The sequence below is a fragment of the Agelaius phoeniceus genome, chromosome Z (assembly GCF_051311805.1).
Source record: "Agelaius phoeniceus isolate bAgePho1 chromosome Z, bAgePho1.hap1, whole genome shotgun sequence".
NCBI classification, from domain to species: Eukaryota; Metazoa; Chordata; class Aves; order Passeriformes; family Icteridae; genus Agelaius; species Agelaius phoeniceus.
In genome coordinates this window covers 46,789,155-46,805,681 of record NC_135303.1, presented here as the reverse complement: position 1 = coordinate 46,805,681, position 16,527 = coordinate 46,789,155, and the positions used below count along the sequence as shown (strand labels likewise).

The 16,527-nt window shown below is 37.9% G+C and overlaps 1 protein-coding gene across 2 annotated transcripts in view; it reads left to right on the top strand.

Annotated features, from left to right (window-relative positions):
• DGKQ (diacylglycerol kinase theta) overlaps positions 1-16,527 on the top strand; it is an 89,237-nt gene that overhangs the window by 45,802 nt on the left and 26,908 nt on the right. For both annotated transcript variants that reach the window (XR_013180180.1, XM_054652814.2), the window contains exons 8-15: positions 6,692-6,792; positions 8,302-8,525; positions 9,355-9,445; positions 11,604-11,658; positions 12,809-12,870; positions 13,132-13,282; positions 14,092-14,130; positions 15,800-15,915. Coding sequence is in view for 1 of the 2 variants with exons in the window: in XM_054652814.2 (XP_054508789.2) it covers positions 6,692-6,792; positions 8,302-8,525; positions 9,355-9,445; positions 11,604-11,658; positions 12,809-12,870; positions 13,132-13,282; positions 14,092-14,130; positions 15,800-15,915 (839 nt within the window). In the remaining variant the exon portion in view is untranslated. The remainder of the gene's footprint in view (positions 1-6,691; positions 6,793-8,301; positions 8,526-9,354; positions 9,446-11,603; positions 11,659-12,808; positions 12,871-13,131; positions 13,283-14,091; positions 14,131-15,799; positions 15,916-16,527) is intronic.

The following is a 16,527-nucleotide window of genomic DNA, read 5'->3' as shown; positions in this document are numbered from 1 at the left end:
AAGTGACTTAAGTGGTTGAATGTGAGGGCTTCTACATTTCAACAATTAAGCGTGTTTCCCTTATGACTGTCAAAAAGAGCAGATTATGTATCCAGATATTTCAGCTGGATTCATTGGAAGCATTAGTAGACACCAGTTCAGCTTTAGTTTAGCCTTCCCAAAAGAAGAAAAAGGCTATGGAAATTCAGGGCAGGATACAAACTTTAATATGTCAATTGTTCAGGCCATCTCTGGACTGGAGAAGGCAGCAGTAGATGGTATATTTTCAATGGTCATGTAAAGTATCGTTAGTTGTGTTTTAAAGAGAAAAGTGTCATAAAATATTGCTTTTTTGTAATGCATTTTCACAAAACTTTGGAGTGTGGAGTGCAGTAACTTCACTGTGATTTAGAAAGCTCAGCTAAAACCACACTCACAAAAGGAGTCAGAAGTAGCATTTGCTGGTAAGACAGGACAGACTGTGGTGATACAAACCAGGGCATGGCCATGCAGTACCAACCAGCAACTTCTTTAAATGTGACCAACTTCCTTTGTCTCCTTATTTTTCTATTTTCCCACACTACTTCTTCCCCAAATGGCTTTGATCTCTCGCTTTGATTCTTCTCCTCAAGTTCCCCTAACAACCCTTGTACCATCCCAGAAAGCTTTTCACATGTATCTCATATATCCTTGCAAGCTGAGTGACCTCCTTGCTCAGTGAGATGTCCTACAGAACTTCCCCTGTGGACTCCTCTGGTGTGTTCCACCCCCAGATGATGGGATTGATGACCTCGGGTCAGCTCAGGACATGCCTTTTCTGATAACCTACCTGGTAAAGTTATTGAGGGTCACCTGCCAGCTGTTGTGGTGTTGTGCCTCTCTGTCTGTGGGGAGTCATAAGCTGCTGAACTTATGACAGTGACACAGTTGTAGAGGGCTGTACCACTCACCTGTCTCGGGATAACACCATTTGTTCAACGTGGGTCAAGAAGGAGCTGCTCAGTGCTTCTGTGTGTTGACTCAGTACATCTGCCATGTCTTTGGGATGTTGCTATGCTTTCCCTCAAGAGTGTCTGAACTCAATTACATTCCAGAATACTTAGCTTTTCTTAATTCCAGCTCTTTATGTTTTAGGGGTACGTATTTCTAAAAACAATGAAAACAAATCAGAACAAATTGAATAATATTGATGTGGAAAGGCACACATTTTCCACAGGAGAGAAGCCAGCAGAAAAGGATACCAAGTCTGTAGTTTAATATTGTAAGAAGATTTGAATTAGTAGTCTACATTCATTTTTGTTACTTTGCTATTGTAATGGACTTGTTGAGTGAAATATAAAGTTAGAAGATCAAAGTCTTAATGTTGGTGGTTTAAATGTGTTAAATCAACACATATATTTAGCCTACCAAGGTACTGAAACCAAAAGCATAAAATTAACATAAAAAATCACACAGTTTCTGAGTTGATAGATTTAACAGACATACAAGTGGGTTTGGCAGAGGACTCTCTCTGCCCTGTGGGAGTTTCTCAGCACTCACTGGCTGCAAGTGAACTGATTCAGCATGCGTCCCTCTTCTGCAGGACAAAATTCAGCCATCAGTGAAAACCCATTCTGGAGGAGGTGTTAGAAGAACTTGTCTACCAGAGAAATGGGAGCTGCAGTGCTGTCAGCAAACAGATGTTTCGTAGCATGTCCTTCCACAGCCTCTGTTTTGCCTTGCTCAGGTTACTGTTCATCTGCTGAATAAGAGATGAAATGGTTTTGTATTAGACAGACCCACGTTGTTGGCTTAGAGTTTGCTTATGTCTTGTCCCAAATCAGCAGACAGTGCAGAGGAGATCTCCATGTAATTCTGCAAGCAGGAACAAACTGTTTTCCAGAAGAAGCAAGGACAGCATGTAGGGAGGGATTTTTCCCCTAAAGATACTTAAGAAAACTTTAAGCTTTCATAAAAAGGGACACTGTGTTCTTCTGTAACTGCTTGCAGATAACTAAACATGTCACATATTCCTCAGCAGATGCTTGGAAAGGCTCTAAAAACTAAGAGAAGCAGGGTTAAGATGTGGCTACCAGAACGGGAGGACAGGTGTTAACACAGATTTGTGCTTCAAAGTTGTCTTGAAGCTAGGGGAGTTTTAGCTGCTCAAGAAAACAAGTTCAGAGAGGGCACACACCTGCCAATGGCTCTCTTGGAAGAGAAAGAGCTAGGGAAAGAAGGAAGGAAAGAAAAGGAAGGGTGGGAGGAGGGAATCTGGGATTCTGAAAGGCTCTCTTCAAGGACAGTAAAAGAAAAAATACATAATTCTTACATACATAAATGCCATCATGTAGGGTTATGAATCCTAATACTGAGATAAACCAAACTTGGATAGTCCCCACTCTATGAAGTAGAAGAGCATAAAGCATGTAAATAACACAGGTTGTTTCAGAAAGAGTGGTTCTTGGTAAGCAACGTTCCTAGAATTTGGTCTTTCAAGAGTAATTTTCACAAATACACTCAGTATAGACCTTAAGCTTTCTTAAGTGACAAAATAATTCAGGACTGCATAATTTTCCTGTCTTGTCACAAGCCACATGTAAGTCTTTTCAGAAGCCATGTCCTTTCTGTGGGGATTTGGAAGTCAAAGGGAACATGAACTTTGTACTTATCCAATGCTGTTTTATCCTTTTCCCAGGAAAACTTGGTATCTTAGCCTCTGAATCAAATTCCACACTTTGGTAAATTATGCCTGGAGTTAACTTTTTGTAGTTACTTTCTCCTTGGAAAGGCTAAGCGTTAATAACAGGTTTTTTTCAGCTCAGGATCCCATGGTAAAAAAAAAAAAGTGTTTTTCAGGAGAAAGTCCTGATATTGTGTACTCTGATCCAGCAGGAAAAGATAAAAACATTTAGCAGTGAGGTGCCAGTATTACAAAACAGGCAGTAACTCCTTTAAATACCACAATTTGATAAGTGCATCTGTTTCATATTAGCAAGGTGTTTTTTGTGTGTGTGTGTATATATATATACACACACACATATATATATACACACATATACATATATACATATATATAAATATACATATATATATATACACACTAAGCAGGGGTATGTAGACTTCACTTTGGTAGCTGGATCATTTTCTAATATTTAAAAATTGGAACAGGTGGACAGAAGAGCTTTACCTAATTTCAGAAGTGGTTGTAGTTGAGCTTCTTGCCAAGGCTAGTTAGACAAATCAGACTGGCATAAAACACCCCTTAATTTACATGTGTTGGATGTGCTCTTGACTCAGTGGAGAAATGTATTTCTGGATGACTAATTGCAGTATGTAGCTGTTTTTTCTTTTAGTAATGTGCTTCCAGAAGCTCATGGGCAAGCAAGCCATTTTTCGCAGTAAAAGTGTCCCCTCGGAGGAGGACAGTGACAAAATTAAATGTGATTTTTCAGTGATAAAGCTGAGGAGGTTTTTTGTGTGATGGATACCAGATTAGCAGCATTATGCTTATTTATCTAAGAAATAGGCTTAGAGCTTAGAACGTTACTACTGGTCCGTAGATCTAAACTTGTTCTTGTAAACCAGTTTATTTTGAGAGTCAATCCAACTATTGTTTGACTGTTCTTAAGACATGGAGAGCTCATAAAATATTCTCCAGTTACAATTGCTAGGGATTCTCTCAGGCCAACTAGTATCTCATAAGAGCAGACTACAAAGGCACAGCAAATGAAAACAAGTACTAGAACTTGGATGAATGTTTTTATTCTCAGATGGTTGTCTACTTTCTGGATTGCTAGAGAAAACAGCAGAGATTTTGATAGTATTATGAAAGTTCATACTCAGAACATCAGCTGTGCTGTCAGAAACCTGTGTTCACTTGTTTTCTCAAATTGTGTTAGCTCTAAAGAAGGTCACCCAGGACACTGTGTGTCTTTTGGTTAACATTTGTCTATGCTGTAGTTACCATGGAGATCACTCTGACAGAAATCTGTGTCTAAAAGAATTCCACTCATTCTGGCATAGATCCAGCAGAATTTAAAGGAGTAGGTCACTTTCTGATGTGTGTTATGGCCTCAATGCAATGGTTGTTGGGTTTCAAGGGTACTTCAGAAGTAAGAGTTGATGATATTTATATCTTCCTTATATTGTGGCTAAAAAGAAATTGACAACAGATACAACCACTATGATAACTGGAAAACTGAAAATCCACAGTGATACTACTTTTCATATCAACAAAAAGAATTGAAAAGTCACAATGTATCATACCAGGTTGGGTGTTGCTCTGAGCAACCTGATCTACTAAAAGATGTATGTCCCTGTCAGGATTCTTGTACTCCATGATCCTTGAAGGCCACTTACAACCTGAACTATTTTATAATTCTGTGATTTTATTTATTCCATTTCTGTTTTTTCTTTGTACATCATCTGTTATACGTGCCTTCTCCAAAGAGTTACAAGCATGGCTGAGGTTGGAGGCAGTGTGGAGATAATCTAAGACAGCCTCCTGCTCAAGCAAGGTCACTCAGAGCAGCTTGTCACATTCACTAAGGTTTTGAATATCATAATAGAATCATGGAATGCTTTGAGTTAAAAGGGACCTCAAAGATCATCTAGCCTCAATCCCCCTGACATGGGTAGGGACACCTGCCAGTAGACCAGTCAACATAGCCAATTTTGTCAATTTAGCCAATTTTTGAGAGACTAGGATGACTTGGCAGTAGGATGGGAGGCTGTACTGGGGACTGCTTTGCTGTGCAATGAGTTCTTCATGCTATGTAATGAGAACATCCTTGCACACACATTCTGCCACTACCAGTGGAACTGATAATGAAGAAATATTCTTAAGGGGTGGACAAGTCTACACTGTAAAAGAAATCCAAGCATAGCTGTCACATTTCAGAATAAGGAGAAATAAAGGTCATAAGAATTAAGGTATCGTGATTTTTTTTTTTTTTTTTTGAGTGGTGGACTCTCATTTTTAAAAGACTGCTTTCACACATAAGTGATAATCCTTTAGATAATCCTTTAGATAATCCTTTAGTTCTGTGGTGTCTGCTTTTGATTGAAGTTTGAGAGCATACACTGAAGCAAAAGTAGGTGGATTAGTTTCAGGCAGTTCAAGAAAGCTAGCACTGAAGTGCCCTTGCTAAGTAGTTACACACTGCAGCCTTTGCTCATAAACTGCCACTACAGCATTGAGATATCCAGTGGTGAACATTTCTCCCTGGAGTCTTGCTTGCTTTTTAATCAGTCATCAGTTAGAGGTGGTTTGGTGGTTTTCTTCCTCCAGTTCCAGTTCTCCTTTTTAATCCTTCTATGGTAAATAGCAATTGTCTAGTGTGCTTCATTGAACCTAAAAGCCAATATTATTTGAGAGCAAAAGGCTCTTTGTATTTTATTCTGTGCTACAAAGTGCTTCCAAGCTGTTAGGGAAGCGTGGAAGTAGGCTCCAGTATGTAACATATCTCCTTTACAATGTGCATTAACAGGCTGCATGATTAACCAGTTGTGTGAGCATTACAGCTGGTATATGTGGCTTTCACTTAATATTTCTAACACTCCAAGAATTGCAAGTGATAGCTTCTGGTGGCTGTACTACTTGATGATGAGTGTAGGTGTACAGATTTATTGTGAGATCAGACTGTAACACTGTGCTGTACAATGGGTGACTTCTGTTAATCACTCAGTCCAATACTGCAATGAAAAGGGCATATTCTGTCAGTGTTAAATAGTTATGTCTGCTGTAAAGCATCAGCTCTGGGGAGTACCTGCAAGAACCTGCAAAAGTCAGCAGCTCATCAGGGTCTTCATAAAGATGTGATCAGGAGAGGACACAAGGTCTGTCTCAATGGGATCTCCTTTTTTGTTTGGATTGATTAACTTGGTTTCCTTTCCAGAGGCATTAAGGACACATTTAATGCACTGGTAATATTAACTTGTTCCTAAAACCTCTCAAAACCTGCCTGTTCTATGAGAATATTGTTGCACTTTGCTATTACTTTTAAAAATGTTGCTTAAGAGAGAGACTTTGTCATACAGCAGCCTGTACCTGAATCATAACCCATCTTTGTGAAAGGTGAACCTGAAATCCTTCACTCTTCACCCTTTTACAGATGTTTGTGCAACAATCTGTGCTCAACAGTTTGAGCATGAATTTCATAAGGCTTTAGTGAAGGGAGCATGACTTAATAAGGCTTTAGTGAAGTGAAACACAGCAAAAGGCTGAAGGTCTTCATTTGCTGGACCTTCTTTCTTCCAGTTTTTCTGTTGTCCCTGTATTTTTCCTCCTGTTGCCTGTACACTTAACCAGCTATTTTAAGGACTTTCTTTGGAAGCACTTGCTCAAACTGGCAGTGCTCTGGGAGGTATTCTGAAGGCAGTGGCACTTTGTCTTGGTCTTCAAGTTGTTCAGTTTCTCAATAAAAATGCATTCTTGAATGCTGAGGATGAAGAAGTGATAACATACAGAGTCTGGTTGTAACAGTTATATCAAAAGCCAGGATAAAATTCTGATTACTCATCCCTCTTTCCTTTCTGAATTTAAATGAATTAAATCCTCCCTGTTTTAAATGAACCGTAACAAAACAAAAATTAAAATATTCAGCCTCAAAGCTTGTCCTATGACAAAGAATGTTCCCATGAAGAAACATTTCAGTGGGTTAAAAGCACGGGGTGTTTTTTTTTTTTGATTCAAGGTGTGTGTTAATGAAATACAATTGTTTTCATTCAGGTAAACAAACACTAAAGATATTTGATGGGAATGATGCAGTGAAACGCAATCAATTTCGACTAATTTCAGTTCCAAGGATTGCAAAAAATGAAGAAGTTGTGGTAAGATACCCAGTGAGGGTCAGTTTTCCTGTGTGATACATGTCATTTCATATTACAATAGTAAAAAGCTAAGTTTTAGAAATGTAACTGAACAATAACAACAAAAATCTGTGAATGGGCTACAACACTGCAACGTAATTTGACTTCTTCAGGTAGTGCTCCTATTTTAGAGCATCTGAGGAAATGGTGGCTTACATATCTGTAGCATAATGGCAACCACAGTATCACATGTTAAACAGTCATTCTGCTTCCTGGTGTTACTCTGAAGCCTGATTTTACTGATACAAGCAACACAGGATAACCAGCTCTTTAGATCTTGCTCCTTTTCTGTAGTAGAGGTTTGGTATTTATCCTGGACAGTCACCAATATTGCACTTGAGTTAATCAGCTTTGAACACTAAAGCTTATTATAGTTATTTCCATCCCTTGGTTGTGAAAATAATCAATTATTGATCACATACTGGCCCCTCTCTAGTTTTTCCAGTGTTCCATCTGGGATGGAAAAATTACTTTGTAATAAATCAAGTGTGCTGTACTGATCTTTATTCACTGGGCTAGGCAGACACCCCATGCTGTGAGAGATAAATCCCAGAGGTGGACCAGGGTGGTTCACAATAAAATTGTGCATGGTGAGGTCTCAGAGTTGTACAGACTTGGCAAAGAGGTCTGAAGAATGTGTTACATCAGAATTTTGACAATATAAAGATCTAAAGATCATTAGGATTTTTTTATCTTGATACTTTGCTCAAAATCAACCGGAGTTTTGCAAAAGGTTTGTAGTGTTCTGCATGTCAAAGATCTTTAAGAAAAACTATGTACAGGACTGAAAGCACTTTTATTTAGGAGTGCTACTTGCCTTTCAAGCACATTTTACCAGGCTGGCACTTTCAATACCAGAGAAGAAGAATACAAGTTCTTACAACTGAGCTGTATTGACTGCAGCATCTGTGCTAGCAGAGGTGCTGCCTGCATGGGCCCATTATGGGTGTAAAATTTCTGTGTGCATCTTGCAAAGACAGCCCTTCCCTTGTTTCTTCACAGGTGATGTATGGGTTCAGGGCAGTTTTGTGGCTCAGAAGCTCACTAATTTTTGGCGTCCTTAGCCACTAATTTTTGGCGTCCTTAGTGCAAGAAGACTGAGTAGGCAGAGTTGTGTTCAGTCAAGTGTAATTTACCATTTTCCTTGTGGACTAAATTTTACATGCATGAATGTAGATTTATTTGACCTGGATTTTTACATTTGGTCTTAAAATGACTATTACTTGCCAAAAATGATTGTGTTCAAATACATGGATATCTCAAGCTTTCTTTTTTCATGTTCACTGAAATTTGTTTTCAAAACTTCACTCTTGTTTTGATTTTTTTGCCATTGCTATGTATACACTCCTCTGAGGTTAGAACATGCATTCAATTTTCATTTCATAAATCAGGTATTTATCATATCTATGGCTGTATAGGTATTAATGGTGTCTTTTCAAGTGAATAATTATTTATCTTGCTGTGTTTTAGGAGGCTGCTTTGAGGGCATACTACATAAATGATGACCAGCAGGAGTATGAGCTTCAGACCTTTACACAGCAGGTGCTGCTCTCTGATGATGTTATCAACAGGAATGATGCTGCAGAGGACAGCAACTTGGGCTCAGTATTCCGAGAGTCTGTTCCTGAAGCCTGGATCATCAGAGCCAAACCAAAGGATGAAGAAGTGATCAGAATTTATCCTGCCTGGCTAAAGTGAGTATTTTCCTTCTTGATCACAAGGTTATTCTGCTTGGCTACATTTGTCCTCTGTAGTCTAACCCTGTTTGCTGTAATTATTGAAGCTGCAGAACTCTAACAGAGAGTGCAGTTTCTTTCCCTATTTCAGGATTCTTCTGTTCATTTTTCTGAATGGGTTATGTGCATAACGTTCATTTCCATGCCTGGAAACCCTTGGGTTTCTTTACATGTGTGGAACATAGAGTGCAACTTGTGCAGTTCTCTTATCACGTGTTTGGTTAGAAAGATGCAACTTTACATTAACTAGATCTGCAAACAAATGATAACATACACATCACTTGAAAAATTAGTGGATTTTTTTGAAGAAATGTGATGTAGGAAGAACTACAGTGCAACTTCCCATGTGAGATGAGGAAGAAAAAAATTATATTAAGAAAAAACAATAAAAAAACCCAACAGCTATACAATTTACCACTGAGATAGTATGAAATTTAAGCATATTTAGTAGTTGAAATAAAATGGTCTGGACCTACTAATTTCTGAAGACTTGGGGGATAAAATTTAACCATGTGTTTATTTGCTGTTGTAACTGCGTTGACAAGTTGTATGAAAAACTTGCAGCTTATCTTTGTGATTACGAGGAAGCTAATCTTTAGTGCTACAATTGTAATTAGCAGGTCCTTGAGATGAAAATGTTTTCTTGTCTGTGGCGCTGATACCACATCTGCCATGAGTCTCAGTGAACAACTTTCTTCAACTAATGCAAATATGTTTGAGAAATAGCTACACTTAGTTTAAAAAGGTACACACGTGATAGATCCTAAAATAAGTATTCTCTCCTTAGGGTGGGAATGGCATATGTTTCTCTACGAGTAAATAAGGATAGCAGTGTGCAGTCTGTGATCAAAGAAGTACTCCCATTACTTGGAAGGCAGGTAAGTGAAGATCTTAATCACATCCATATACCACCTGAGTGACCCTGAAAGTATGTATTTTTCTCTTCAGAAAAATTACAGCCCCTTAATTTGCAGTTATTACAAATGTTGTTAGCATTTGGTAGATGGTCTTTTTTGACCGGCGTGCTGCTAAAAGCTTAACACAATCTTCTGGGTAGGTAGGCACTGCTGACTCATATTCAACTTGCCACTGACCCAGTCTCTGAGATCTTATTCCACTCCCCAACTCTCATCCCCCAGTTTGTATTTTTAACCAGGAATTACCCCGTCCCAGCTTGAGAATCTGGCAGTAGCTCTTGTTAAAAATTTCGTATGGTTGGTGATTGCCCAGTTCTCTAGCACATCTTCATCTCCCCATAAGGCTCCCTTATGTTTGAGGGTGTCCACAGTTCCTCCTAGCTTAGTATTATCAGGAAACTCACAGTGCATTTGATTTCTTCATCCAGACAATTTATAAAAACATTAAAGAGCACTGCAGAAATTTTCTTCCTAACTTGGCAAGCAGCATCTCTGTAGCCCCCAAGGGATGCAAGGAAGGACTTAAGGTTGAAATGGCACCCACGTTCTTTAGTGTCTGGATTGCTTCCCACATCACTGGAAAATTCTAGATACATTTTGTATAATCTTGTAGATTATACAAAATAATCTTGTAGATTATTTTGTAGATGCTTTCCTTGAAAGATAATCTCTTTTCAATCTGCCTGTCCTTCTTAGGGTTGATGCCAAAACAGCATGACTTTCAGGAAACATGTTAGTAGACTTCGCTAGAATGCCAAGGCATTGACAGGCCCAACCTCCCCAGTGTGGAGACACAAAGCTGTCGTGTGCACATTTTAGTCAACACCTGGGGCTTGTGAGCACACCAGCAGATCAGCACAGTCCCACTGCTCCAGGGCACAGCACAGTCACAGAGTGACTGCTGCCCTTTGTGGTTATTCACAGGGCACATAAGAGCATGCTTGTGACTAGCTGTCTGCAGTTAGTGATGATCATACCTCTGTCTGGGTGTATCCAGCTGTGTAAAGCATGCAGCTTGTTTTGGCTACAGGATACTTCCAGGATTTGTTGTCAGTCCATTTCCTCAAGTGCTCTGGACCTTTTAACAAAATAGGAGCAATCATGTCCAAAGTTTTGTCTCATCTGAAAAAAGCAACTGTCAAACAGTTTAGTTGGAAATTCCACTAGGGAAAGATCTTCACACTTCTGTAGTTGGGCAGCTAGATATATGCTGTAAGAGACTTAATTCTTTGGCTCAGTTGCAATATCTCCAGTAGTGGTAATTTTTAAATGCTCTCCTTGTTTCTCTGTATAAACATGAACATACAGGAAATCTCTTTTTAATATCCAGAATTTGCTTGTGCTCCAAGTTGCTTTCATCAAGTATCAGGCAAAGCACATGTATGGAGTTGAGGCTTTTAACAGCCCCATCTTGCTTTATGTGTCATGTTAATTCATGACACATAAAGCAAGATCATTTGTCTCTTGAGTCTCAAGGCCAAAATTTGAAACCCTTTCTCTGAATGTCCTTCAATCCTGAATGTTGTATGTTTGCAGGGTTTCAGTTATTGTTGTCAATGGTAAAGCTCTTGGCTGTGCCAGCTCTTCTGGTCCAGCTGCAAAAGGGACTTGAGTGGTCCGTGGCAATAGCTTGGAGAAGAACTTTTGTTCCATCAGAGCTGGAGTGTCCCAGGAGGTGGGGAATGGTCAAGCCTGCTTTTGCCAAGCTAGCTCCTGGGCAGTCTTCTCCAAGAGCAGGCTCATTCCCAGTCCTGCATGCTTCCTCTGGAAGGACACTCAGGAAATACTCCAGATGAGCTAGCTGCTCATTGCTGAAGCTGGAATGGGATTAACTGTGCTGTACAGGGGTCCCTTCACAATGTGGCTGGGAGAATGCCAATGTTTTTAGGAGCGTGGGAGCATGATGCTATGAATGTGTAAAATAAAGATTATTCCTGTCTTGGAACGAGTTGGTTGGAGGAAGAACATCATGGTTGATTTTAAAAGATTTAATTTTTTTTAAAATGCTTAATTTTCTGTGCTGTGTTATACACAGGACAGGATATAACACACAATAATGTAACATCTGGCAAAATTATGTCAGTCAGAAGCTGCATTTACGTGCTCTATCTTTTGGCAGACGGAGTGCCTCCAGAATTTCAAATTGGTGGAAGTGCTTATGGGCAGTAAGCAAGGTAAGTGAACGAGCACTGGCCAAAGACACATCTGATATCTGTGAGTTTTTCCCCCCATTCTAACAGTCACAGTTCATGTTCTACAATAAAAAACACAAATGAGAATAAACTTCATGGTGATGTTGAAATACTTAATCAGAAGTGATGCTGATTCTTTTCAGTCCTGTGTGCCCTGTGGGAATAAGGTTCCCCTTCATTATTACATAAAAACTCATTTGTAGTTTCTGGTGGGTATTGATACTTTTGCTCTGTTTTGAGGAACTATGTTTAATTGACATAATTTTCTTAATTGCAGTTATTTAATAAAGATTAATTCTAAAGTTCAAATTGCTTCTTTCCTCCTGACACAGCCCCTGAAGAAGAGTAAGTTTGAGCCCTAAGACAGTCCAAGAAATATGTTTGTGTGTTAGGAAGAATAGAAATCTGCAGTTCTAGCATTGCTCAAGTGTTTTGTGATCCCGCACGAGCTAGGCTGGTGTTCTCCAAGTTAACATACCTTTGTGCTTCAGTATTTGTAAGGTTGCATGGAGAAATAAAGACCTTGAAGTAGTCTAATGCTCTGGCCACAGCTGAATAAATATCTTGGTAGTTTAGATACTGTCTTGATGCTTTGCTTTATTTGCAAGCATTATTGGGAAGTTGTTTCATAAGGCTATTATAGCTTTGTGAATGTCATAACCTTGGTTGGTTTCTGGTGCTCTGTTTTAAAGGAACATTTGCAACCTTACATTCACTGGAAGTTGTTAGAATTGTTTTAATTGTTGATTAAAACAATTGTTTCAATGTTTTGATAAAACACAGAAGTTGGGTTTTGTTGTACTTGTTAGGAAATAGTTTGAAAGTCTTATGTCAAACTGTTAGATTATTACCAAAGTACTGCTTGTCTTTTGAGGGGTTCAGGCTATTTCTGCCCTTTTTTAAAGGAGGGTGGTATTTAAGAATTCTGGAAAAAGTCAAATTGTTCCAAGCACCTATGTGTTTTTATTGCTGGATAAGATGCAGCTCATGTCTGCGTGGTCCTTTATGAGAAAATTAGTTGTATGCAGAGCTGTACTTTTCCCCTAATTTTTCTTCTTTTTGTTTTTGTGTAATTGAGCTTGATAATAATTTACATGCTTTCTAACATGATGAATGTTCTTGCCCTCTCCAGTTCAGCGCATGGTCTTGGACAACCAGGAACCAATTCTTAACAGACTCAAGGACATAAGAAAGGTAAATCTGAAAAAGAAACATGATTTTTTTTTGTTTTAGCAAGTATGGAGTCCCCTTTCTTACAGAAAAAGTGAGTCATTGGTTACCCCCTAAGCAGGCTCAAGGGTAGAGAAGCTAAGTGCTTGAACTGAAGTTTGTTTCTGTTTCTGATATTCTCTAGGCATAGAGGACATGATTGCTAAGTGCAGAACTATTTTGGATTTTGCCTCACAGTATCTTTTTGTCAAATGTCGTATCATTTATTTTCCTTTATTTTGGTAGACTTCAATACGTCAGATGAATCAAACAAGATTTTACATTGTGGAAAACAGTAAATCCATTGTACAAGTAAATTTATTTGTTAGTGGCCTTCCACCTCAGCTTTCCCCTGAAGAATACACGAATATTCTCAAGGAAGAATTAGCTATCAAAAGTAAGTAAACAGAACAAACTTTAATAACATCAATATAATTCTAACCTCTTCTGGCCTGATGAAAAAAAAAATCATTCTGCCTTTTACTCTCACATGGGCTTTTTTAATAATTTTAACATGCGCACATTTGTAGGAGAGGTGATAGCTTAATATTTACAGAATAATAATTACGTTACTCTAGTTATAAGTGACTATGCCTTTTCTTTTTTCTTTTTGTTATGTTTGTATAAAAAGGCATCACTTTTTAGAGGAATTACACATACCTTAAACTGTGTACAAAATATCTCTTGCCATTTTTAACCTCTGACAGTTTTTGTCTGGGCTGTTCTCCATGTTAGTCATTAGCTCTGTGCCCCATCATGGAGAAAGAAGTATGAGCAGTGTGTGCACATACATATGGACAAACACTCAGGGAAAAGAATTTATTTTTCTTTTTCAAAGAAGTGCAATTGAATTTTCATAATAATACTCCTTAAACCAATACTTTCTATAAACAGTGTCAGGAATGTGTCATACTTTTTTGTTGCAGGAAACAAAGCATTTTTCCCAATTTGCTTTTATGTCACTTCAAGAGGAATTAAACTTGAAATGCCAGAAAGAATTCTTAGTCACCTTTTATGAAAATCAGTTTAGCTGTTCTTACTTGCAAAGTAAACATGAGAGGAAAAGTGTTAGCTGGAGATTCTCCCTGTATTTGTATAACTTTTAATATTTATTTATATTATATTTATGTAACTTTTAAAAATACTTTAAATATTTACTCTAAATGTACCCAAGGTTTTATGTGTTTATATTTTTACCCTTTGCAGCAAATGTAGTATCTGTGAGTCATGTTTATCAAGCACAAGGTAAGCATTAAAATTTTTGGTCTTGCAAACAATGTCTATGTTCAAAACTGCAGTCTAATACTAGAGGCTGGAAGCTCAGAGTATGTTAATCTTACTGCATAAGCAAAAAGCCCTTCAGGTAAAATGCAACACATTGTATTTATGAAGAGCAGTGGATTAGTGTTACCTTATTAAAAAAAAGTTAAAAGGTTGGCTGCATGCCTTGTGTACCAGAAGGCAGTAATATTTCATCATAAAAATTAGTTTTGAAGTTGCACTTCAACTGAATAATCTAACACAACAGAACTGTTAAAAAGAGTTCAAGTGAAGGATTTTTAGTCTCTTTGACTTTGAGAATACTAAAATTTGGTGCTGCTTTTGGACTCACTGGGACTGCTTCATAGTCGCTGTTTCCTAGCAGTGTTAAGAGCTAGAGTTCAATGGCGGAAAGTTGAAGAAAATAAATGCATTCATCCTTTGAGCTGTTTCTTTGCTTTTGGCATATGAATTTTATTTCAGCAAGATCGGAGAAGCCATGAGGCTTCTGACAGCTGGAGCAGCGGTGGCTCTGGGCAGCTTTAGTGCAGTGGTCAGGTGGAGATCGGCATTTGGTAAAAATTTAAAGTGTGGAATTTTTTTTTCTCCATGCTTAGGTGTCTATAGTTGAGATGTTTCACATCCTTTGGGAGGCTTATCTTCCACATGTCTGCTAAATGGGTCTTTCTGTAGCATGCTTTTGAAGACTGATGTGTGCTTCCTTTGGATTATTTGCTGTCTCCACATGACTAATTGATACTGATTGATTTTGATCTTTGCATGGGAAAAGCTGTAAAGCTTTAAGATGTACTTTCTCCTTTCCATATTTGTCAGTGGCCAATACTTGGTTTTGTGATACTCGTCCCGTGTCACAGCATCATTATACCAAATTTACATGCATGTGCTTTTTAGATGTGTCTGCTTGTATGTGATTTTTATTGCCACTTTCTTCTTATGAATGTATTTTTGTTGTTCTCATAACTTCCTAACTGTCCCATTTTGTCACAGCCAGGTTATGTTGCCAGCCTACATCTCATGTACTGTCCATTTTGCATTTTTGTCTTATCCTGCCCTGTTTTCCCCCTCACCAAATATCTTACTTTACACTAACTTGTCAATATTAATTTTGTCTTTTCTCTTTTGTCTTCCCTTACCCAGCTTCTCCATTCAGAACCTAAGCAAACATAAAGATCTAAACTTGATTATCAGCCCAAATATTTGCTTGCAGTAATTCTTACTGAGATATTGTTAATGAACAGAACTACTGGATTTTTAATAATTGGATACCAAATGAAACCTGATACCTCTGTCACTTGTACACGATGAGAACAGAATGTTAGTAATGATGAAGAGTATTCAAATAGGCCCTACCCCTGAAGCTCAAAGGAAATCTTTAAATATGCATTAGTTCTGTGCTGCAGTTCTTGTCTTCAAGTTGCTTTGCTTTTACAAAAATCTGAGGGTAGGAAGGAAGGTTTGAAAACATAACAACACAATTCAGCTGATAACAAATGACTACAGAATAAGTTTTGCTGAATAATGGCCTCAGTAAACTGAGTAAACTTTTGCTCTAATATGAGTCTTATTTTCTAATAATAATAATAGAAAATATTAAAAGTATTTCTTTAAAAGTATTTCTGATGCCTCTTTACAGGTGCTGTTGTACTCCAAATTTCATGTTTTTCTGAAGCTGAAAGAATATATATGCTAGTTAAAGATACTGTTGTCAATGACAAGCCTCTGAATGCTGTGGTGATTCCTGCAGTTATGGTAAGAGACGGGTTTGAATTTAAAAAATGTCTTTAAAAGAAAAAAACTACTGCCTTAAAACTCTTTCTGCTAGAACTAAATGAAAATATATTTTATTCAAATAGGCCTATAAGTAGTGTGAAAAAAAACAACCAACTTCAGAGCCTGTACTTCATGTATATGATAAATTCAGTGAGTTAAGTAATTTGTCCTGTTACTGTTCAACTGTCAATCTACAACTGCCTAACTGTACAACTATAAAGAAGAGGAAAACAAATTTTCTTTCTCTTTGTTTCTTTCAGTGATCAAAATGTTAAATGGGGTTTCAGTTTCAGCTGGTATGTCTTAAAATGCTTACAGACTTTGGTATGGGAGCTAAATGTGTTTCCTCATTAACTGTGAGGTAAAACACTTCTGCTTATTTTCACAGTGATATTATCTTCATTTCCCCCATTCTGTAGCAGAGGCAGTTTGACCTTGTTTACCCGTTGAGGATCTCAGAAGAACATAGTCTTCTGAAAGACTTAGTGCAAGAGTCCTTTCACAAATTCAGGCCTGATTCTGATTTATTCTTGTTGTTACTAATCACTTTCATGTGAATCAGTTTGTTTAATAATAGGTTTCATGTTAATA